Source organism: Gadus macrocephalus, chromosome 5, assembly GCF_031168955.1.
Source record: "Gadus macrocephalus chromosome 5, ASM3116895v1".
Taxonomy (NCBI): Eukaryota; Metazoa; Chordata; class Actinopteri; order Gadiformes; family Gadidae; genus Gadus; species Gadus macrocephalus.
Window position 1 is genome coordinate 20,297,592 of NC_082386.1, and position 25,587 is coordinate 20,323,178.

At 43.6% G+C, this 25,587-nt stretch overlaps 2 protein-coding genes across 2 annotated transcripts; both read right to left on the reverse strand.

Annotated features, from left to right (window-relative positions):
- Nucleotides 1–12,385: 12,385 nt before the first annotated feature.
- Nucleotides 12,386–15,458, reverse strand: LOC132457363 (uncharacterized). Its single transcript, XM_060051646.1, has 4 exons — nt 14,558–15,458; nt 14,420–14,480; nt 12,959–13,194; nt 12,386–12,850 (listed from the first exon to the last, which is right to left on the reverse strand). Exons 1-4 carry the CDS (start codon nt 15,049–15,051, stop codon nt 12,778–12,780), a joined length of 864 nt encoding a protein of 287 aa, XP_059907629.1. The 5' UTR covers nt 15,052–15,458; the 3' UTR covers nt 12,386–12,777.
- Nucleotides 15,200–19,079, reverse strand: LOC132458295 (B-cell receptor CD22-like). The gene is made up of 7 exons (XM_060052876.1): nt 18,989–19,079; nt 18,804–18,889; nt 17,350–17,730; nt 16,920–17,135; nt 16,183–16,446; nt 15,744–16,004; nt 15,200–15,204 (listed from the first exon to the last, which is right to left on the reverse strand). The coding sequence occupies exons 2-7, from the start codon at nt 18,856–18,858 to the stop codon at nt 15,200–15,202; spliced, it is 1,182 nt and encodes a 393-aa protein (XP_059908859.1). The 5' UTR covers nt 18,859–18,889; nt 18,989–19,079.
- Nucleotides 19,080–25,587: the final 6,508 nt, after the last annotated feature.

A 25,587-nucleotide genomic window follows, 5' to 3' on the forward strand; every position in this document is an offset into this window, starting at 1 on the left:
TCAGAGAGAATTGCGTCACTTCTAAATGCTTGATCGTCACCTGATTCAAATACTTCAGAAGGTTCCAGGAAATTGAGAGAGAACAAAAGATAGAAAGAGGGGGGGAAAAAAGGAGTGGAGAAAAAGTAAGACACACCTATATAGTCTTGGACGGAACATTGGAGATGTTTTTCTTCCGTTCTTTGTTCCCCAAGTGAAGTTATGGAACTTAATTTGTTGTTAGTCATTAGCCAGCACCATGGCTAAATGCATAGCTACTGGCTAATTTGTGGGTATGTGTGTGTTTCAGAAACGCCTGCTGTCGCTTTAACATTAATGATGGAGGTTAATCAGGATCAAGAAAAACATTTAAATTTTCTCGAGTCATCTGACGACATTTACTTTTATTATCGACAATGCTGAATTAATTCGGGGCCTCTGTTTGGAGAAACGCATAATCACTTTGGAAGAATACAATGCCACAAACAGCCATGTTTTATCATCACAATAAGGGGGTAAAGAGAAACGTAAATATCTCAATTGCAAGAAGAAATTCGAGGCGTGACTGACTTTAGCACTAATTCCATTAAAGTATTGCTCTATACCAGGCGCGTCCATTTGGGCGGCGAACTACTTGCAAAAGCATGCTCCCAAAAAATAACTTGTAAATCCTTGCTCCGAGTCTATTTTTAATAATGTGATTGTCACATTAACGATCTATAGTTTTTGTAGGGTTTCCGACTTTTCCTTGTCCGTTCCAGCCGGAGGGGCGCCAATATGCCAATTCCCCACACAGTGATATGATAGATCTGTGTGTGTGTGTGTGTGTGTGTGTGTGTGTGTGTGTGTGTGTGTGTGTGTGTGTGTGTGTGTGTGTGTGTGTGTCCCACGGAAATACATGACATTGTCACGTAATTTAATCTACCGTAATTTTCGAGACTATATAAGACTATAAACCGCGCCTTTTTTCCCATTTTGCGATTCTGCGGCTTATATAACGGTGTGGTTAATCTTTGAATTTTATAGCTAACGGCCACTAGGGGCCTCCTAAATCTATGGATTTTTAAGCGGCGGGCTGCAGTGCGGCTTATGTAAACATCATTAAATTTAGCTGCTGCGGCTTATACTCTGGTGCGGCTTATACTCTGGTGCGCCTTATAGTGCGGAAAATACGGTACCTATTCATTCGTGATCTGTGACACGTAATTCCGTGTGTTTGTTGCTTCTCATCTCCCAGAAACGCCTGCCGTCTCTGAAGAAGAAGATATGTCTTGCAAGAAAAAAGTCAATTTGGAATTCATCCAAATAAACTTTGTTTTGGATTACTGTCTACAGAACAAAATAATAACCATGAGAGAATACGTAGAAAAGGTACTACTCTTTATTCCTCCCTCGCCTCACTCTGTCTCCCTGCCTCTCCTCCTCCCCCCTTCTCTCCCTCATGTTTTCTGTCTGTCTCTCACTTCCTCTCTGTGTGTATATGTTTGCTGTGAGTGTATAAATTGATACACTTTGTACCAGGCTGGTCATTTGTGTGTGTGTGTGTGTGTGTGTGTGTTAGACAGATGATTTTTCGGCGGCTATATTGCGTCTATTGCTGCTAAAAGGAGAGGATTCCTTTCAGAAGTTCATCTCCCTGGTGCTGAAGGACCCTGAGGTTCAGAATACCTTCCCCAGGCTTGAAGCCATGGACTGGGCCTCCTTGGACTCCCCTCCCCCCCTCGTTCCAGAAAGAACCTCCATGCCAGGCCAGGGCCCAAGGTATCCACGCACGCACACACACGCACAGTGTGTTAATGGGTTAAATGTTTTGTCTCATTAACCCATCCCACTCTAAGCACCTTGTAACCTCCGCTTGATGCAGACCGGAGAGGAGAGACGGACCGGGGTTTGAAGACCATCAGGCTCCTGGATCTTCGCCCATGGAGATTGATGTCGAGAAACTATCTTTCCGCCTAGAGCTTATCATCCATACTGAAATTATTCCAAGTCCCTATCCATCAAAGCCATTTTGCCGCATTACTAAATATGAAAAATCATTTGGTATATGGGATATTAACCACGACCCATCTCTTTGGAAAACATGTATTCTGCACACAGAATTATCATGTGTATTGGACACTATGAACCATCCATTTGTTAAAAGTACTCTTGACCTGGATACGATTAATCCGATTATAATTACACCACTTATTATGGCTCGAACTGGTTCAAATGCGATATTGCTAGACAAGCAATTTCAAGACGAAATCATGAATCAAGATGATGATTTGATCCATGAGGTACCCCCAATCAATTTATTAACTCAACTTTTTAAAAATATGAGTTTGAAATCAAATCAAGGCGATTTAGACAATGATTTAAATTTGGAAGAGAACGCGATGGACGTGGATGAAGTAGATACAATAAATAGTGTGAGCCCATCCAAGAGAGGGCGAAAACGTAGAAAGAGTCAAGAAATGAGGGAGGAGACGGAGTTGGGGCGAAAGAGAATGAAACTAATTTCGCCCACGTGTGTAGTGCAAATAAAATGCATTAAAGGGTGTAATGATACGCTGAGGCTCTCGGAGCACAACCTACCCTGGTGTGACCCTACGACCCCACCCTGCCAGGTACACACACACACACACACACACCCCTCAGTAGACCCATTTATATGCTTCCCCTGGGCGACGTTATCCGCAGCTTCGGAATTAGTTTCCATTGCTATGCGGATGACACCCAGCTCTACATTCCTGTAGATTCCGGGGACTCGGGCCAGATTCAAAGGGTTGAGTCCTGTCTGGCTGCTGTGAAGGGCTGGATTTTTTTACTTTTTTTTTACTTTTTCTGTCTGTTCTAGCGTGTTGCGGGTGCTGGACTGGATGCCTGGACTCTCCTCATGGATAACCGGCCAGAACCTCATCACCATTTGAATATGATGTGCATGTATTTACCTGTAGGTCAATTGTGGCACCCATTGGACTCCTGACCATCCCTGGAAGAAGGGATCCCCTACACTGCGTTTCTTCTCAAGATTTCTTCCTTGCTGATTCAAGGGAGTTTTTTCTTGCCCGTGTGGGGGCATGGGTAAAGGGGGGTGTCACAAATATTTGGCCTGTTAAGCCCTTTGAGACTGTAATGGTGATTAAGGGCTATACAAATAAAATTGAATTGAATTGAATAGACGGAGTTCCAAGACGTGTGTTTGTGTGTTGTGCAGGGGAACAGGAAGTGATGCGTGGCCGCAGGAAGCTGCAGGTCCTTAATAATAAATAATAATAATAATACATTTAATTTAGAGGCGCCTTTCAAGACACCCAAGGTCACCTTACATAGCATAAATCGTTTAAAAAACAAGACATTGTGAGAAAAAAAAAAAATACAAATATATATATATATATATAATAAAACAAAACAAAAAAAACATTCAAAACAGTGATCAGTTAGACGTTGTGTGCGAGTTTGAACAGGTGAGTTTTGAGTTGTGACTTGAAGGTTGTAATGGTGTCTGACTGTTTTATGTGTGGGGGGAGGGAGTTCCAGAGCCTGGGTGCTGAACAGCTGAATGACCGGGCACCCATTGTAGTGAGTCGTGATGTGTCCTTCTACCCTCACTGATCAACGAGGAAGAGGAGGATGAGGATCACTGATGATGTCATCGGCCAGAGGGGACCTTTACTATTCAAACAATGTTTTTTATTGATATTTGAAAATAAATGCTTATCTAAATTCGACGCTTGACTGATGATCGTGTTCGTTCTCAGACCTCCTGCATTCATGACCTCAGCAGCAAGGTGACTTAAAGAGAGAGAGGAAGAGGAGAAGACAGAGGAGATGAGATGTGCATCCCGTTCTTGCAAAATGCATAATTAGCAATTTAATAAAGGATTTATTAACCTTAATAAGCATAAGAAATGCTGTAGTTTTAACAATAACATAATAGGTACTGTAAGTTAGTAAGACTCAATAAATGGGTTTGTAATTGTAGCACCCATGGTCTCAAGGGGCCGGAAGGGGCAGATAGGATGCTAGCATCACTCTAGGTCCTAAAGAAGTTAAACAATGACTAATGACTCACGAGTCACGAAGGGAGTTGGTTGAATAGATTAGCTATTTTAATGCCTTTCATCATAAAACATTGACATTTGGTACAAAATAAAGCTTTTGAAAATAACAAACAAACTAAACAAAATCAAAAGAATAAGTCCCTTGTAGCTGGATTCCCCAGCTACAGTACTCCTTGGGAAAGGAGTTGTTCGGTCGAGGAATGTCGAGTTCAAGGGGGGGATATCCGGATATGTGTGTTTCTCTTACTACTACCCGGGTAGGTTAGTGTGTATCTATTTTTATGTCTTATCTGTTATGAATGGATCTTCACAATGGTCTTCTATGGTGGTGTTCACGGCTGGCCACGCCGTATCCAATCCATCCACAGTTCGATCAAACAAAAAAACAACAACCAGAGATTCAAGTGAACAATATAATTCACGGTAGTTTCCTGTATTGTCAATGATCAGGTCCTAATAAAATAACACCTTATTAATACCATGGAAATATTTATGACTGAATTGATCAAGGTAGCAATATTAATTTATGGCGTTTTTATACCGGGAGATTCTCTTGTGCTTAATACCTGCCGTCTGTCCAGTGTTACCATAGACATCTTATAGCATAGACGGAGCATTGGCTGCTGGGACGCGAGAAATACGGCCGCCATCTTGGAGTGGTCAACCGGGAGCAGCAACAGCAGCAGAAACAGGATACCGGGCTGTTGTTCAGCGTATTCCTGCTCAAATCGGCGGACCATCCACAATAGGAATCGGGGGATTACTTTTCACAAGTAAGATTTAACAACACCGTACTATTGGTATCATTGGAATTGAATAATAAAACACGCCAAACCATGTGGCCTTTATCATAGCTACACGTATGACAAAAAAACGCATGAAAATCAGTGGTATTCAGTGAGGGTTGATTAATTAAATGCGCTGACAGTTCATTGCTCCAGCCAAACGGATTACACTGAGTGGAGCGGATGACCACTCCAAGATGGCGGCCCCGCGTCTCGTCAGCGCCAGCATTCGATGCTCCGTCTATCATATAAGATGTCTAGCTGTGTTCGAAATCGTTCCATATACACTCGTTCCCTATTCCCTATATAGTGTACATGATATAGTGCACTATATAGGGAATACGGAACGACAATTCGGACACTACGCTGAACATTTCTAAACGTCATTTGCGTCAGTAAATGCGCCTGGTATTTGTGTGACGTGATGCGCCGACTTCATCTAAACATACCGGGCTGGAGGTTGTATTGATGTTGAATGTTACATTTCCTTGTTCAAGTTTTTTTTAATTAATTTTGAATGTTAAATATTCTATGTTAAATCCCAAATAAATTGTTGACATTTCTAAACACAAGCCGGAGACTCCATCATTAAATGTATTCGTTTTCGCGGTTATTCAGCTTCTTCTTCTCCCCTGGAAAAATACAACCGCATTGCATTGTGGTATACGGGAGTAACATGTAGGGAACATCGTACGCCCTACAGAGGCGTGGAGTGGGACACTTTTGCCGCTTTTTTGCAGCTTATAATACGAACACGAATACCATCGCATCGATGTCCTCCATTGTTATTATGTGGGTTCTGTCCATGTGTGGGTTGCGTAGGTGTTGTTTGCGTCGCGTACAAAAATACGTCACAGCCCTTTCGCGCAGCCGACCCCGCCCACGTCCAGGAGGTACTATTTGCGGTGGAAAGGGACCCGTGCTGCTACCGTGTCGAGTCGTGTCGAGTCGTGTCGTGTCGTGTCGAGTCGAGTCGAGCTACATGTGCGGTGGAAAAGCGGCATAATAGCCACCGGGAGAATCCTCCCCGGTCCGGCCCTCCTTTTTTTTTCAGTAATAAAAAAATCTGTAAAAATGAATGATAGAATTAAGAAAATAAAAATGTGTAAAATAGGCCACAGTTCTGCTCGGTGCGGAAGAGAATTGGCACTTCGAGAATTGGCGCACTTCCTTACAAGACCGGTAACCATAGCAACGCCGTAAACAAAAGCAAGCAACCATGAACTTGCTCGCCTTCTCTGTCTGACGTGTCTTTAGGGTCATGCCATTAGATGTGGGGCCGCTCATATATCCCCCTACATTTCCGAAAATGGACTTGCCCTGCAAGCTGTTTATTGGATAAACGCATTTCCCAATCATAGGAGTCTTTGCTCCATTCTACGTCAATTCAAGAACAAACAAATTAAAGTAAACTGTAGTTCGTATTATTTATTTATGGCTATGAAAGTTCTGTAACGCCTGAATAATGAAGAATTAAATGAAGTAAAAAAAAATAATATTAAAAAAAAAACATGAATGAGACATAGAGAGTAAGCAAGTGGTGTAAATATTGGTTGGATGTTCTTGAGACATATATTGTTTATTTCGGGGATTTTCACGGCGTCTTGACGGGGAATAAATTATGCTCGGGCCTCCTTGCAGACGCTTCGCGGCCGCTCACAACTGCGGGCCGGTCCAACTGACCTCGCTGGCCGGCCGGCCGATCGTCCAGATGGCCACTCCGCCTCTGGTGCCCTATATAGTGGACCACTGAGAATTTGAACACCCTACAAAATGGCGTGCACCCTATTTAGTGCACTACATCCATGCAACCCGGTATCACGCCAAGGCGTAAGGATACATACGTGTGTCCACATCGCAAGGCGTGTTCAGGTTCACGCTTTGCCTGACCAAAGCGTCACCCTGAACACGCGTCCTTCTCCATTCGAAATGAATGGGGGAATAGCACCAACAGGGGGCGATACGTTCTCCTAGCATTTGGTGAAATTGTTACGTAGCCATATTAATCGTTATTATCTGAATGGGAAATGCAATATTTTAGGACAGATACACCATTAAACGTGTTTCTAATGACATTTCTAGCGAGAAATTTACATTTTCCTTTCATAATATTCAGTCAGTGGTTGTGTCTGATCTTTAGTTTTATAGTTATTGGGAAGATTTTATCGGCTCGCTCGCATGTTTCAACGACGTCAGGTTACTAGGGACGCTGCTTTCGCTAAACTAGCAGCTCACGTGTTTCCTGCGTTTGTGTTATTAAACCGTTACTTTATGTAACTTTAAATGATATCATCGTGTTAGAAACACGTATATCTGAGAGCAGGGGTGAAGTATTGTTTAGATTGCTGTCAGGTTAGCCTGCTGCAGCCACATCCTCTCGGTACAGTTGTTATCATTTAGCATTAACTAAGCCTGGCCACCAGCGAAGAAGAAGAAGCCGGTCCTCGCCTATGCTCGCCTCCGTTTCTATTCGCGTGCTTGTGCGTGCTCGTGTGCTCGTGGACTCGTGAAACGTCATCAGTCGTTGCCCGAGCACTGTTCCAATTCGAAGTACGCATGCATCGGAGGTGGCTCGTGTGTACTTGCAACCGCTATAAATCCCAGGATGCATTTCCCACATATATATATTTATATAATATATAATATAATATAATAAATAATAATAATATACGATAATATATAAATATATAATAATAATAATACATTTAATTTAGAGGCGCCTTTCAAGACACCCAAGGTCACCATACAGAGCATAAAGTTATCATAAATCGTTTAAAAACAAGACATTGTGGAAAAATAATAATAATAATAATAAACAGACACGTTTGTTGAGGGGGGGGGGGACACACGATTGTAGGGGGGGGGGGGGGACACGTTAGTAGAATGGGGGGGGGGACACGTTTGTAGGGGGGGGGGCACGCTCGACAACGAGAGTTGGTTTTTATTGAACGCTCGACAACGAGAGTTGGTTTTTATTGAACGAGACTTCAACACGGAACAGCTGCACGAAACGATGGTCACGTCACTCTCGGTGACGGTGTCGACAATAATGAACACACGAACAATGTTAATAGAACAACACACAACCACATAACATCCCGAACCCATTAACCCCACTTAATCCTAACAACAAAACAAGTTAACAAAAGCCCCATTTGTCAACTGAGAACCCCAATTCCCAGAATCCCCCGCGGCTCCGGAACACGGCGTATCTTATATTAATCTTTATTATCTGAATGGGAAATGCAATATTTTAGGACAGATACACCATTAAACGCGTTTCTAATGACTTAAAACCCGCGCGGGGCGCTGCCGCGTGGTGGCCCCCGGCCTGTTTGGTGACTCTAGATAACCTTGGGCCGATCGTTCGCCCTCGTGGCGGCGACGACTCATTCGAATGTCTGCCCTATCAACTTTCGATGGTACTCTACGTGCCTACCATGGTGACCACGGGTAACGGGGAATCAGGGTTCGATTCCGGAGAGGGAGCCTGAGAAATGGCTACCACATCCAAGGAAGGCAGCAGGCGCGCAAATTACCCATTCACGACACGTGGAGGTAGTGACGAAAAATAACAATACAGGACTCTTTCGAGGCCCTGTAATTGGAATGAGTGTACTTTAAATCCTTTGGCCAGTACCAATTGGAGGGCAAGTCTGGTGCCAGCAGCCGCGGTAATTCCAGCTCCAATAGCGTATCTTAAAGTTGCTGCAGTTAAAAAGCTCGTAGTTGGACCTCGGGGCCGGGCTGACGGTCCGTTGAAAGGCGTGCTACCGGCTGCCCCGGCCCCTGCCCTCGGCGCCCCCTCGATGCTCTTGTGTCTTGCGTGTCTTGCGGGGTTCGAAGCGTTTACTTTGAAAAAATTAGAGTGTTCAAAGCAGGCCCAGTTGCACGAATACTGCAGCTAGGAATAATGGAATAGGACTCCGGTTCTATTTTGTGGGTTTTCTCAATGGACTGGGGCCATGATTAAGAGGGACGGCCGGGGGCATTCGTATTGCGCCGCTAGAGGTGAAATTCTTGGACCGGCGCAAGACGGACGAAAGCGAAAGCATTTGCCAAGAATGTTTTCATTAATCAAGAACGAAAGTCGGAGGTTCGAAGACGATCAGATACCGTCGTAGTTCCGACCATAAACGATGCCGACTAGCGATCCGGCGGCGTTATTCCCATGACCCGCCGGGGAGCTACCCGGGAAACCAAAGTCTTTGGGTTCCGGGGGGAGTATGGTTGCAAAGCTGAAACTTAAAGGAATTGACGGAAGGGCACCACCAGGAGTGGAGCCTGCGGCTTAATTTGACTCAACACGGGAAACCTCACCCGGCCCGGACACGGAAAGGATTGACATGAGTGTTACGCCTCAAGGTGACCCCCTGGAAACGGGGTGCTCACGTGCAATTTCCTGTTACTGGAATTATGTTGAGCGCGCCCTACTGGAGAACTCATGCAATTGCATCTTTAAATAATCCAAAAATAATCAAGGGTTTACTAGCCCTATATTCCATATGAAACTCATAAGACTATTATTGATATTATTAAGCAATCAATAAATAGTTAACACGTTTCTTATATATAAGTGCTTATAAAAGTCTTATAATATCACAATAAACATGTTTATTATGTTATTATTAACACTTATAGATAGTCTTATTAACACCAATTAATGTTAATAGTCTTAACACCAATTAATGTTAATAAGCATATAACTAGTGTCTTATTACCTATTAACAAAGGCTTATTAAAAGGCTTAAAGGGGTAGTTCGGAATTTTGGACATAGGGCCTGATTCCCAAGTTAGCCTTGGTGTTCTTTATCATTGGAGACAGCTTTCAACACATTTCTTTCAGTCCTTCTAGTTGCAGAGTTTGCTCGTGCTAGGCTAGCGCAAGGCAACGGGCAATACTAGCCTGCTAATAAAAAATTCGTACCCACTCCACAGTGGATGGTAGGATGGTTAGCTAACCAAGCAATACAGTGCCGTGTTCCGTTATCTATACTTCCATGAGTACACTTAAATGAAGTACACTATCCGCACTCACTACGTGCGCTAATTTTCAGATGTCAGTGCACTAACCGGAAATTACGATCACGACTGCCGCCGCGGCTCCTCCGCCGCAATAAACATCCCGCTTTGAACGGTGAACTCTTCATGCCTAGCAGCTATAAAAAGCTATAAAAACTACAAAATGACTCAATTAATGCAGGCTATGTGGAAAATGCGCCGACTTTGGCACAGCCTGGCTCCGCCCTCTTCCGCTACGTAGCTAAGATGGCTGCCGTTGAGTACGAAAAGTCCTTTCGGTACACTTATTTTCGCCCGATCTGAATCGGAACGCCCTACGTACTCAAACTTAGGCTAGTAAGTACGGATAGTATGGATATTGGATATTGGATAGTATGGAAGATATATTTTTGAAATATCCGGGATATATACCTTAGCCCAGAGGGAAAGGGAGAATGCGATTTTTTTTGTATGCTTTATTACACATGGAAATTTTTCATAATGCTTTACCTAAATACACAAAATACGCAGTCTATTACAGCTTTAAATAGCTACCTGACTGCTGTGCTGCTTATCCCCAGACATCTTAAGTCCCATTCAAGTTATTTCAGAGTAAAACGAATATAAGGGAATATATATTAGTGCTGTCAAGCGATTAAAATATTTAATCGCGATTAATCACATTAATGTCATAGTTAACTCACGATTATTCGCAAATCTTTTTTCTATGCTAAATATCCCTTGATTTCTTTGTCCCATTAATTGTTCTCATTTTAATGCTCTGTTAGATTTCAGCTTATTTCTAAACTGTTCAGACAGACTCTGCGACGCGTTGTGTATTTTCAGTCGTAGTAGTAATTCTTGAAGTCTAAATCAAAGCAGCTTGACAGGTTGGATTAGAGGGTTGAATAGATGGTTTATTCCAGGATGTAATACAGCGAGATACAGACTTAGGTTGAATAATCTATAGTGGACCCGGTGGTCGATGACTTGTTCCTTGGCTGTCGAACCCTCTTCTCGTCGAACCAAAGGGTTGGGGCGAGTATTATACAAAAAGGGGATATATGAATAACGCCCTGGCCATGTCCCGGAGGACCAGGTCGGTTCAACCTTGTTGAGACATAACAATGGCAGAACACCTCGTCAGTATGAGAGGCCCTGGCTTGTCCCTAGACTAGAAATGTGAACAAAAGAGAGACACTAAAATACACCAATATTCTACAGCTCTTATCAACATGGAGAAGTGCATCGGCTTGCCTTGTGCAAATGTTTTTTTATTGATAACAACATTGGCATATACTGATCAAAACAGGACGATCCAAAAAAAAGCCTATAGTGCAAATAAGAAATTGCGTTAATCGCGCGATAAAAGAATTAACGCTGTTTAAATTGGTTTGCGTTAACGCCGTTAATGACGCGTTTAACTGACAGCACAAATATATATATATATTAGGGATGGGCACGAGTAGTAAATTCCAAACTCGAGTGATCGAAGGAATTCCTCGAGGATCAATCGAGTACTCGTTAAATCAAATCTATTTTTAGAATGCAACGCATCTGCAGCAGGAATGGGCCTAATGATGAACGGCAATATTACCAACCAAACATGTAATGCTTATTCTCCATCAAAACAGTCAGAGTTATCAGAGTATTCATTATTTATTTTTGCAAACGTTCAAAACACATTTTCCTTACAAAAATAAATATGCGTCTCACAATTTAAATCACGTCGAACCAAGGCCTGTGACAGTTTAAAAAAAACGAAACAAGTAGCCTAACCATTGCAAATAATTTAAAGCTGCAAATAAAACGGCAGCAAATGGACTATGGAAATACTCAGCGTTGTGATCTTCTCTACACGCCCGGGATTACAGCTGCGTCTTGCGGCGGTGAAAATAGCCGACACACTCACTTTCACTTTCACCGTTGCTGCGGGTCTGCTTTCCCGAACTCACCGTTGTGTTTCAGGAGCATATGTTGCCGCATAGTACTTTCTGGTAGCTCGATTTCGCTTGCCATATTTTACATTTCACCTTATGATCTCCTATTTCTTTAAAGTATTTCAATTCTTCGCTGCGGTTTGCTTTAACCGCCATCTCTTAACTTTTTGAATTCTGGCGTGCCTGCACACGGCACGGAACGCGCCATGAAAATGGATGCATTTAATTTTCTTTGTGCCCACGTCATGCGTTAGTGGCGCCGACAGAAAATTGATACATTTGCTTCAGAAAACTTTGTTTGTGTGTGTATATGCAAACTCGAGTTTGCCTGTCCACCAACCGAGTTCATTTGTAACGAGGAGTACTCGAGTAATCGATTCCTCACGCCCATCCCTAATATATATATATATATATATATGACTTGGGATAGGATAGGTTAATTCACTTGAGGTGGTAAACAGTCCGGTTATGTTTTTAAACCGTTTATTCTCTTGCCAGAAGGACTATCTAGAAGGACTTAGATACTTTATTTTGAGATGCCCCTGGAATCCCCATGTTTGTTTCTAGTGTAAGCAAGCTAAAAAATGAAAGACAAAAGAAAAAGCATGTTGGTATATATTTTTTTCTAATTAAATAATATCAGGGTCTTTAGCCCCGATGAAACTGCCTAGTGACGCCACTGCTCCCCTCACAGGTCGAGTACATTCAGGTTACCAGCAGGTGGTACCGTTAAGCCATCCCCTCACAATTGCAGTACATGCTGGTAACCAGCAGGTGGTAGCGATGAAGCAGAGCTACATCCACCAGAGAAAGAGGCCCTGGATAAGATGTGGCCTCGCTGGGGCCATCACAAGAGGAACATACACAATCAAGTAAATAAGTCAAATCAATTCAACAGTCATCAGATCATGTATCACTCCAGGTAATTAAGCGCCATATGCAGCCAGCGTATTGACCTGTTTAACTAAATGGATGCGACTCTCTACCTAGTCCCTTTAATTAAATCCTGCTGCCACAACTGTTTCAAACTCCGGGGTGTTTTTTGACAGTGCTGTACAACGCTGAAGTGTACTCCGCCTCTGTCTGGTCAGTTTCTCTGCAACGAAGACAGAAATTCAGTGACCATGTGGCAGATCCATTGGGTTGATAAAGTCCCAAAACGTAGAGTCTATTTTCCTCTTTAGAAATACCAAGAGAATCTTACCCATGGACAGCGTTGGGTGTTTTAATGTTGACCACAGAGTAAAAGACTGCGTCTGCCAGGTCCGATTGGACACGAGAGCCAGCCCGACAGCGAAGCACTTCCTGGTTCTCTGAGCGAGAGGCGTGGATGCTGGCATAGTGAAGGTCATCTTGCTCTTCTATTGGTTCTCTCTGTGCTGCAGGAGCCGAGCGATTGGTCAGAGCTGAGACGTTCTCATACACGGGACCAGGAAGTGGCTGAAGGTGATTGAGGACATTAGAGCACATTTAGAAAACAGTTTACACTTCCTGGAAGCGGTCCTGAAGGTCATGTGTGTCTGGTTCATCCAGAGAGCCTTGGTAGTGACTAGTGGTCCCACCATGCAGGCTGCTGTAGGCCTCACTCACTTACTGGCAAGCTTTCCTCCATCTGTTGAGCTCTTAAAACCATTTTATCTTTGAACAACATCTTAATTTTCTTCTTTAAAACAAAATTACAATTCACCAATCTTCCCATTCTGCTCACTGGCAGAAGTCTCACCACATCCCAGTTTGTCCCCTAGATCTTACCCTAGATCTTACCCTAGATCTCACCCTAGATCTCACCCTAGATCTTACCCTAGATCTCACCCTAGATCTTACCCTAGATCTGACCTTAGATCTCCCCCTTTAAGCAAACATGACTATGTAAATCCGAGACTGATAATGAAGTTTCTATTCACAGATGAACATTGTTGAGGAATGTATTCATCGGATTGGTGAGACTTAAAGTCTCAAATGGAGGCTTGTTGAGGATTGTATTCATTTTTAAATGGTTAGATTGATATGGTTTTACCTCATGCTGTTCGTCCCCTCCCTGCCAGTGCCCTGTCTCTGACCCCACTGTTAGTCGATGAGACTGTCTCCCTGCCAGACACCAGTCTCTATCCCTCCCCTACACTTGAGCTGATCAAAAATATATAATCTCCTTCATCCTGTTTTCATCCTCTCTCTCCCCCACAGACCAACATCTTTATCTTCAGCTTTGTTTTGAATAGAAATTATACTAAATCAACAGCGTTGGCTCCTCATTTTGTTGATAAACCAACTAATTGAACTTCACAACGGAAACAACTTGTTGAAGAACTTGTTGGAGTTTCCACATTTGTATAAAAATCGCCAGGTAAGATAGACCCTCGTCTTGTACAAGCATTAGGATCGCCCAGTAAGGTACAATCTCTGGTCAAATCAGTATGACAGCAGCAATCAGTTTCTTCCCACTTATATTCTTATTCTGTTTGGGAGGTCTATGGCACATTCCCACTAAAATGGGCATTGTTTTCATACGTAAAATGGAAACATAATCTAATTTATCTCCAGTTCAGAAATGTCCATGTCGAGGGTGGAGCTTCAGACTGTTCTTTATGAAAAAACAGACACTGTGAAGTATAGTCTCTCCTAGCCTTGTGTTGTGGTCTCGGGGTACTTCCACCGTGTGTCTCACCTCCAGCACGGTATCTGGCCTTCCTCCCTGTCCACATGCTTTTCTGGAGGCCCTCTTTCTTCTTATGAAGAGAACATAGAGATGAAGAAGCAACAGGTGAAGTTAAGGAATGGGATACGAGAAAGAGAGAGATCTCACCTCATCCAGAGGATGACGAGGAGGAGAATAATGGCCAGTAATACGCCGATGGGTGTTAAAGCTGCCATTGTCTGTGATGATGAGGATGTCACTGGAACATAGGAAACGGATTTCAAACACAGATTACAAACTGCAACATAAGAAGGCTGTTGTTTAACTGTGTGCCTTTGACTGTGTGGAAGCTCTGTGTGTCCTTTGAATAAACAATTACCTTTAATTAACAAAAAAAAGGTGGAATTATGAAGTCCGATTCCATTATGAGCTTGGCAGCAATAGTTTCCTGCATGCTCCAAAGTGATATGAGTGATGGTGTAGGTCTGTCCTGATTCCACCACTGAGACTGCATGTTCCTTGAACCAGGTGTAGTTAGCTGCTGGGTTTGCATCACTGCTGCAGCTCAGAGTCACTGAACTGCCCTCCTTTATTTCACCAGAGGGACTCAGGGTCACTGAGAGATTCTTTGGAGGATCTGAACATAAAATAACAATATCCATCCTTAAGTTATGGATCTGTGTTTAGCAGCAACTGCACCAGCAGTAAGTCATAGGTGTTTACAGGCAAGCAGTAATACATGAATAACAGCTCTGTCTTTTGAAAGACCAGATATAGAAAAGTTGTATACATATTAGGCATGTTTTCAACTCACACTGGACATCCACAATTATCGAGTTAGAGCTCAGTTGTCCGTATTTGTTCTCTGCTTTACAGCGGTATGTTCCTCTGTCTTCAGGGCGGACTGAGGGGAAGGTATGAGGTTGACTTGGTCCCCAGAGCAGAGGTTGGTTGTTCTTGAACCAGGTGTACTTAGCTGCTGGGTTAGCATCAGTGCTGCAGCTCAGAGTCACTGATCTGCCCTCCTTTATTTCCCCAGAGGGTCTCACGGTCACTGAGGGGGTCTTCGGAGCGTCTGTTATAAACACAAATTATCAATATTCTTCCTGAAGTTATGAAACCGTGTTTAGCAGCAACTGCAATGCCAGAATGTTACAGAATACTGTTTATACTAATAAATAGTATTTATTAGTATAAATGTTACTCATTCAAAAGTTTATTATTTATTAAATACTAAACTTTTTAATGAGGAACATGGTTTTACAGGCGTACAGCAATACATGAATTCCAGCTCTACATTTTAAAGACAAGATATACCAAAGATTTTTACATATTAGACCGATTTTCAACTCACACTTAACATTTAAGGATATCGAGTTAGAGCTCAGTTGTCCGTATTTGTTCTTTGCGTGACAGCGGTACGTTCCTCTGTCTTCAGGGCGGACTGAGGTGAAGGTATGACGTTGACTTGGTCCCCAGGGCAGAGATTGGTTGTTCTTGAACCAGGTGTACTTAGCTGCTGGGTTAGCATCAGTGCTGCAGCTCAGAGTCACTGATCTGCCCTCCTTTATTTCACCAGAGGGTCTTGAATACACAGATGTGTGTTTGGGCCGATCTGGAGACACGTAGAAACACGTAAAAGCAGCATGTACATTTATATTCATGGCAGTATTAATAATAACGAAAGGTTTGTGGGTTTATTGCACAATGAATTTACTGATGACCAATGTGGACAAGATTCACATATTTATTTGATAACATCTGTAATATGATGTTAAATATGTTTTACTCACATTTCACGTATATATAGATCAACTCAGACGTCCTTAGCTCAGTCTGAGCTATACAGCAGTATTGTCCAGAGTCTGTAGACAGGATGCGTCCAAAGACGAGCTGTGGTCCCTGGTTCATGTGTCTATAGTAACGCTGATTAATAACCTTGAACCAGGTGTAGTTAGCTGCTGGGTTAGCATCACTGCTGCAGCTCAGAGTCACTGAGCTGCCCTCCTCTAGTTCACCAGAGGGTCTCACGGTCACTGAGGGGGTCTTTGGAGCGTCTGTTAACAGTTACATTTCATTAATTATATTCATTAATCATTAATACCGGCAGTTTGAGTCCATTTACGATAAAGCGAGGAATGTATGTAGGCTATGCATGTATGCATGTATGTATGTATGTATGTATGTACGGTATGTATGTGTACGTGTACGTGCGTGCGTGCTCACATGTGAGTGTATGCATGCTGGATACACAACCATTATATTAGTCTAACAATCATTAGAAGAGTCCCTGTATGTCTCCTTTGATCTACGTCAGTGTCGGGCGTATTACTGTGAACACAGGAAGTGCCGTGTCGAGTGTGAAGTATTTTAAAGGAGCGATGCTCGAGAAAGCTGCAAGTAGCAATACGGGAGTGATCGGCCCGTTCAGAACAGACTCTACACTGGTTCATATAGTAACATGTAGTTCTGTACCCTAAAGGGTCCATTACATCTGTTATCATGTCAGTGTACTGTGGAGTGGACTTACACACTGAAGGAGAGCGGAGAGCGTATCCTTCAACAGCACATGAATAGCTGTCTCCAAACTTAGGTACGACCAAGTTGTTCAATCCCTGTCCTAGATTCTGTCCATTCCTGAACCAGATGTAGCGAGGATCCCCAGCTAGACCACACCTACTGTGACACTCCAGATTTGTCCAGGTAGGAATGGTAGGGTAAGGAAAGGACACCTTCACCTGGAGATCTGGGTATGAGAACAAATACATACAATTATTCAAAATAATTAAAATAACATCTAACACAATCCTTCTAGAACCAATAAACACACATACTCTCTCACACACACACACACACACACACACACACACACACACACACACACACACACACACACACACACACACACACACACACACACACACACACACACGATACACTCATTGCTAATCCAAGTTTACCTGTAACAGATAACTTCACTCCAGGTTCACCAGTATATTCAACACCTGGTTGGTTTGTTGTGAACCTAAACTTGTAGACAGCAGAGTCACTCCATCTCAGGTCTCTGATTCTCAGGGCACATGTCCCATGACATCTGGACCTGGTACAGCTGACCTCTTCACATCTGTATTCAATACGACCTGTATAGCCTGCATCGTGTTTCAGATCAACAGCCTGATAGTTGTCTCCTTCAGTAAACCACAGTGTTCTGACTGTTGTAGGGCGGTACTGTACGCTGTCAGGGTATTCATAAGTGCAGCCGATGTAAACCATCGCTCCTCTTAGAGCGCAGACATTACTAGATGAGTAAGTAACTCTCAAGTCACCGTTACCCCGAAGCACTGGGAAGAAACAAACACATCTCATTGAGAATGAACAAGACACAGAGGTTCACCTGATGAACAGATCAGAAGATACATAAAGAGATGGAGGCTGGTGGGTGGAGATGAACACTACAGATACATGCTGACCACAGAGCTGTGAGCGGAACGTTCCAGAACACCAAGTGACACTAGAGACGTAGCCAGGGGGGAATCAAGTTCAACACGACCCCCCCCCCGCTGAAATGCAGAACTGTCTACATTACATTAACTGAATAACACACTGTAACAGTTAATGAATTAGGTGGTGTAGGCTACCAGGCTGTGATTAGTCTCTAAAGGCCTCAGCCCTGTAGTCTATGTGCTTCTGTTGGAGCAATGTCACCATAAGCTTTAGAATTATTTAGATGTGGAGATAAGGAATTTAGAGTAGAGGAGGTGAGGAGAGGAGCCAAGGAGAGAACGTGGGAATAGTGGCGAGGAGAAAGTCGGGAAGAAGAGTGGAAACAAGGAAAATAGAGGAGTAAAGAAATGGAGGAGGAGAGGACAGGGGAAAAAATAGAGGAGGGCAGACAAGGAAAGGAGAGAAGAAAAGGAGAAGGGAGAGGACAAGGAGAGGAGAGAGGAGAGCAGGAGATAGGGGAGAGGCGAGGAGATGGAATGCAGTTTCTATCGAATCACTGAATCAGAATTCTAACATTGCAACATATTCCATGTTCTAATCATCATTAATAGACTAAATGGGAGGAAAGCAGTAGATTTAGACTTTTTTTTATGAACACTTCGATGCAATAAATAGTTCAGGATTGTCTAGCAACCATCAATCTCAAATGAGTATTGTTCTCATAAAACCAGCACTTTCACTCCAAACAACCAGCAGCGAAGTGGTATTTTACAATGACTGAACGATGCAAAGAGGACCACTCTCTATTCTTGTGGTCTGTTTAACCAAAGACAGCTTTCTAGACGGTGATGTTTAATGTTCCATTTACCATTATTCTAACCTTGCTTTGGTTTCAACCTCTCATGGTTCCAGTTGCTTCGTTGTCACGTTATTGAAACAGTTAAAATGGTCACACTGTAAATTAACCAACCTTGAACTGAGAGAAGGAAAGCTAGAAATCCTCTGGCTGCTGATCTTAAAGTCATGGTGGGTCCTCTCCTCTCTCACTCTCTTGTTCTGGGGAGAGATTTAAACATACCTGCATGTTAAAAATACACCCAAGCAAAACTCTATGAATTAGATTGGTTAACAATATAAGTAAAAGTTAAAAGTTACCGTAGAGGAGGAAGGTGGTCTGATTTCTAGTCTGTGGTTCCAGTTCATGCAGTGGGCTGAACAGAAACAAAACGGCACTGAAGACTTCCTTCCTCCTCACACCAAGATTAGCAGAAGAAGGAACAGAAGGTGTTACCTACTGGGCCTAACATAGAATCAAATTTTTTGACCACAATGAATAGGACAAAGTTTCTTCATGTTCTTCACACACACACACACACACACACACACACACACACACACACACACACACACACACACACACACACACACACACACACACACACACACACACACACGTGCACCATAGTGTTTTATAATTTTCCCTTTTGTCAAATCTGTTGTGAGTCTTAATTCTCATAGGGTTACATATGTACAGATGATACAAATAAAAGTTGTATGATCAGACAATTATATAGTAAAACTTCCCGAATATCCTCCCTCCCTCGTCCCTCCCTCCCTCCCTCCCTCCCTCCCTCCCTCTCTCTCCCGTTTTCGGAGCTCCGTAAGCGCCTGCGGGTCAAGCTAGCTAGCCTCCGGGCGGTAACGCTCACAGTCCTCGCTCCAACCTCTCTGAGCAGACGGCCGACGACATTGGTGGAGGAAAAGCGTACAGACAACTGAATGAGATTTTTTATTTAATAAAAAAACAGGAGCAGTATAAAGGGGACACGGCGACACGCACACAACAATTGTTGCTAATCCGATATGCTATAGTAGCCTATTCGTAAAGCAACACTTTAGCCAATGCTGCTGATGTTTTACAGCGGGTTTATCTAGCAAAAACAATTACACTAAACATAAATTAAAGACATGATGGAAAACATATTATGGAAGACACATGACAAAAGACATGATGGAATCAGAAAAAAGTTACCCTTAATGTAAAAGTTACATTATCGACTGGGGTTTTCACATTATTGCTATGGATTTAATTACAAGAGTACTTTATTTATTGGGGATGTTGGAATCAAACCCAAAGCATTTGGGCTGAGAGTCGAGAGCAGAACTATTCCTTCAGGATCTCTGCGGCTGACGCTCTTCTGCTCTGAAACATCTAAAGAGAATAGATTAAAGCCATTCATATGATAATAATAATGTTCTAAATAATGTGTCAAATTTTTGGTATCAAGGTATCCACCTGTTTGTGTTTCATCAAGTTGACATGGTCGATCTTGAATTGGTTTGCATTGGATTTATTGATTTCTTGGAGACTTTGCCTAACCCTACCTCTACGAAAACCTCTCTATCTTTACTCTACTTCAATTCATTGACATCAAATATTGACCCAGGTACTCATCTATGTGGTGCTATGGCCCTTTAGTACTATAGGGAGGTGGCAGTAACGCTAAAACAGGGGTGTCAAACACTGGTTCAGGGGCCACATACGGCCCATCTGATCTCAAGTGGGCCGGACCAGTAAAATAATGGCAAAATAACCTACGTCAACTCCAAATCTTTAGCTTTGTTTTTCAGTACTATGCTTTATCATTCAGCCTACATTTGTAGCCGACATAATCACGGATCACAAGAATCTATATTAGCACAACACATTTATTCACAGATAGGCCAATGGAATTGAAATAAAATGCATTTCACATTCATTAACAACCGGTTTATTTTTATAGAGTTGAGTGAATACATTTTTACATCATATATATATAACACCTGAACCAACTCACCACACTGAACAAACTCAAGTGGGAGCTATGAAGAAAGCTATCATACTGCCTTGATAATGTAAATTTGCACACATAAATAAAATAAACAAACATAAAAGTTATAGCAGTGCATGAGCAATGAGATACATCAGATCAAACTGTTTTGTAGGCTACTGAAGCTGAGAATGATATGCTGCAAACTTATTTTCAAAGATCTGTATTCAACATAGTGCAAACATTTCTGAAAGAGCATCACAAGAATTAGGCCCAGGCCTACTTGCTGATTAACTTTTTTTTCTCCCTGCAGTCTATTTGCTGCTGCTGGCTCTTGAAGCTTGGCATCTTTTAGCCTTTACGAGTGCATCGATATCAGGGGTCAAATCCTGAGTAGCAGAACCTTTCACAATGTCACTCAAGTGTGTGTTTGTTAACCTTGAGCTGTGCTTTGTTTTATTTAGGTTCATTACAGAGAACACCTGTTCACAAAGATGGGTAGTCCCAAACATGGATAAAACCTTTGCAGCCAGGGATGTTAATTTGGGGTACCCTGGCAAGAGATATTGATGAAATGTGCCCAAGCCCACCGACGCAAATTTCTCCTTCATATTTGTATCACACTGCAAGTCAATTATCTCGAGTTGGATGTCAGCTGGCATGTCAGAAGGCTAAATGGCGAGCGAAAAACTGCAAATTCCTTCTCTAGTTCACTGAAGACCTGCAACCTCTGCTCGAACTGCTGCGGCAATCCTGTTATCTTGTCTTTGTATTGATCCATATCAGCATTACGTCCGGCCGCACGCACAGCTGTTGGCCATGGGGAATGGGCGTTGTCACCGCTAGATAGCTGCGTCGCCCAGAGTGACAGTTTTAACTTGAATGCGCGGATGCTGTCGTTATAGGCTACTGAGTTAAGATACTGATAAGATTATTCACGTGCTGTGTAATATCCACCATAAAGGCAACATCCTGCACCCACTGCAGACATTTAAGTTCCTTCACTGGGCTACCCTTTTTCTCCATGAACTGTCCAATATCCTCTCGTAGCTTAAAGAAACGCTTGAGCACGGCACCTCTGCTTTACCACCGTACTTCAGTGTGGTATGGTACGCCAGCCTGAATGTCTTTATCTCTGAGAAAAGGTCAAACGGACGGTGATTCAGACCTCGCTCTATGATGAAATTTACAGTTTTTACAATCACACTCATTTCATGATCCATTTTTAGTGCTTTGCAACACAACTGCATTTTTTGCACTATCTCGTGAGCAATAAGGAAGCTGGCTCTCACTGCTGCATCACTGACCTCGCGGCTGAAAGTAAAAGTAGACTGCTGTTTCATCAGACCAACTAACAATTTGTCTATCTCCTCTTTTCTTAGTTGTCCATTCAAATGGTTATATTTTTCTCATAGTGGCGCAGAAAATTATAGTCTTTGAGCACTGAAACTTGCTGATTACATACCAAGCGCACAGATTTTTTATTCACCTCTGTGAATAAATAATTCTCAGTCCATTTTTCCTGGAAAACTCTGCACTCTGTGTAAGCGTTTTGTGTGTAACTTAATTTCTAAGTATCATAACTCATCACAGGAATGGGCTAGAGGTTTACTTTTTTTTTTCCATACTCGGAAATATATGCTCTGGGCCGGATCCGGCTGTTTGCGGGCGGGGCCGCGGCTCCACCTGCGACCCCCCACCTCCTCTCGGAGGCCCCGCGGCGCCCAGACAGGTGTGGGCGGAGTCGAGCGAACCCCGGCCCGTTGAGGAGCTCCTCCCCTTCTCTCCTCCCTCCCTCTCCTCTCCTCCTCCTCCCCCCCTCCTCCACCCTCCTGGAGGAGCATGTTTGACAGCCCTGGCTATAGGAATAAAATACGATCAACTGCAAAAAAAAAGCTATGGTCTACTTATAATATTATAACTAAATCATTTTATATTTATATATATGCAATATATATTTTAATATTCAATTAATTAAATATTAAACCAATAGCATTTCAATCGGGAGATTCTTTTCTAAAAGGTGGGGGGCGGGCTGCGCAGTGCACTCTCTAGTTATGGATTCTTCAAAGCAACAATCCGATTCATCCGATTTTTAAACCCACGTCCCCCAATAAATATAGTACTCTTGTTATAATTTCGATAATATTGTAAATATGTTAAAAGTTAAAAAATAAATAAAAGGGTCACTTTTTTCCGATTCCATCATATGTCTTTGGTCAAACGTCTTCCATAATATAAGATATAAATATAAGATCACTAGTGGTGTCAGCCACCCCAACAACAGTCAGTTCACCCTGCTTCCTTCAGGGAGACGCTGCCGTCTGCTGAGGGTCAACCCAGAGAGGATGAGGAGGAGTTTCTTTCCCCAGGCCATCAGACTGTTAAACCAGACTGACGATGTCACTTAGCCACCACCCAGTAACCACCCTACGTATACGGACCATAAAGTAGTGTATTGTCGTTGTCGAAAGTAAGACCCAATCCCATTTCTACCCCTTACCCCTTCCCCTTACCCCTCCCCCTTGTTAAAAAAAACCTCTTCATCCCTAACCAGATGGGAGAGGGGGGTGTGGTGGAGCCCACTGGATTATAGAATGGGGGCTCTGAGTCTCTTCTCCAGCAGCAGGTTTACAGGCCCTGCTGTCCACCGGCCAATAGGGGAGCTTCGTTCAGGGAAGTCGTGTTCACAGCCAGAGCCTCATGGGTGGGCCCAGGTGAGGTTGAAGTATAACAGAATAACAGATAGTATAACTCTAACCGACCACGAGGGGGCACTGTTCTGTCACTTGAACCTGTAGCGCGTCCGTATGCTTGTAGGCCTACTGCTGTGTGACCTCATACTGTCCCGTTATTACCTGCGCCGGAGCGGTGCACGATTACTGACGTCATTGGGGAACGGTCACGAGACACGCGCGTATTAGAAAACAATAGTCCTGCTTGTCAAAAACATTCGATTGATAGACTTATGTTACGTGCAATATAAGTGTGTGTGTGTGTGTGTGTGTGTGTGTGTGTGTGTGTGTGTGTGTGTGTGTGTGTGTGTGTGTGTGTGTGTGTGTGTGTGTGTGTGTGGTCGTGGGTGTATTTGCGCGTGCGTGCGTGCGTGCGTGTTCTTCAGTAACCGAAGTCACCGTGAGCGCGCCTCACTTGACGGCTCCTCCCGAGCATCATGGATCCACATCTGATCTGAAAGTTGGTGTGAACCGGATCGGTCACCAACGGTGTTCCCGCTTTGTTATCATCGCGTGATTCTGCCGCAGTGACCTCGCGGCGGGGTGGGCTCCGGTAACGCGCGCCTGTGTAAACCATTCCGTCAGCAGCAGCAGGGATGGACGCGGTGGTCCGACCGGAGACCTCTTCTCTGCCTCCCGCTGAGCCGCGCGAGGTGAGGAGGTGCGGGACGGAGGAGGAGCGGGACGCGTGGCGGGCGCGGGAGGACGTGGACCCGGCGCGCACACTGGAGGGGCTCGAGGCGGCGCGGTGCGGTCTCGCGGAGCTCTGCTACCGAAGACGCAGACAGAAGCTCCGGGTTCGGCACGCGCTGACGCTCCGGTCTGACGCCGGTCCTCTGACTCCGGTCAGCTCCCGGGAGGCGGAGAACCGGGTCACCGGGTACCACCGGGGGGTCTACCCGGGTATGGAGGAGCAGCTCGTGGAGCAGAATCTGGTATGACTAGGCTACACCTGACGCCGATAGTCCAGCGATGTGCTGCTTTGATTTCCCCTGTTCATCATTTAGTATCCTATTATATACAAAATCTCATAACAACAAAGTCAATCATAAGTCAATCCAAAGTCATGTCTTCAATGTGCCTTCATTATCTAACCAATATAGCGCATAATAAATACAGTTATTTCGTACAGTATTTAGTATTTATTTAGTATTTTTTAAATAATTAAATAAAAACAATACTTTCGTACGCCTATTCATTTAATAATGTTCCATGAACCAAAACGTAGAATTTCTGATGAAGCAGCAAATGTTTTCTTATTTTCTGTAAATCGACTCATCGTTGCATCATGATGAACCAACCAACCATGACCTGAACCAGATCAGACTAGAGGATTCCAACATGACCCCCACATGATGGTTGGTTACCTGTAGAGTGACTAACTAACCAGATGATGGTTGGTTACCTGTAGAGTGACTTCCCTGTCTACAGATGTATTTGCTGAGATAATCTGTGTGTGTGTGTGTGTGTGTGTGTGTGTGTGTGTGTGTGTGTGTGTGTGTGTGTGTGTGTGTGTGTGTGTGTGTGTGTGTGTGTGTGTGTGTGTGTGTGTGTGTGTGTGTGTGTGTGTGTGTGTGTGTGTGTGTGTTAGCGTGTATATGTGTGTATGTTTGTGTGCGTGCGTATTTATGTGCGCGTGTGCGCGCGTGCTTGTGTGTTTGCATGCTTGTGAGCGTGCATTTACGTGCATGTGTGCTTATGTGTTTGCGTGCGTGTGCTTATGTGTTTGCGTGCATGTGTGTTTGCGTGCGTGTGCGCGTGTGTTTCAGGGCTGTTTGCTCACGCGGGATGCGGGGCTGATCGGCCAGCTGAAGGAGTTGGATCACCAGATGAATGATCTCCGATTGGACGGAGAGGAGTCACGTGACCAGGAGACAGACAGCCGGGCCAGCTCAGGTGAGAGGCGGCAGAGGCCATCCCTATTTAAACATTAACAACGACTTCGTGCTGTGTTCTGCTTAACCTATCTACAGTCTACTAGCTGCATGTTAGCTTCATGCTAACTTCATGTTAGCTACATTTTGGTGATATGTTATCTAAATGTTAGCTTTAAGCTTGCTGTATGTCCCTGCAGGTTAGCTAGGTTTGCTTAATGCTAGATGTATGCTGTATGTGAGCTGCATGTTGACTTCATGCTATCCATTCATTAGCCTCATGTCAGCTCTCTCTCTTTCTCCCTCTCTCTGTATTTCTCTCTCTGTCTTTCTCT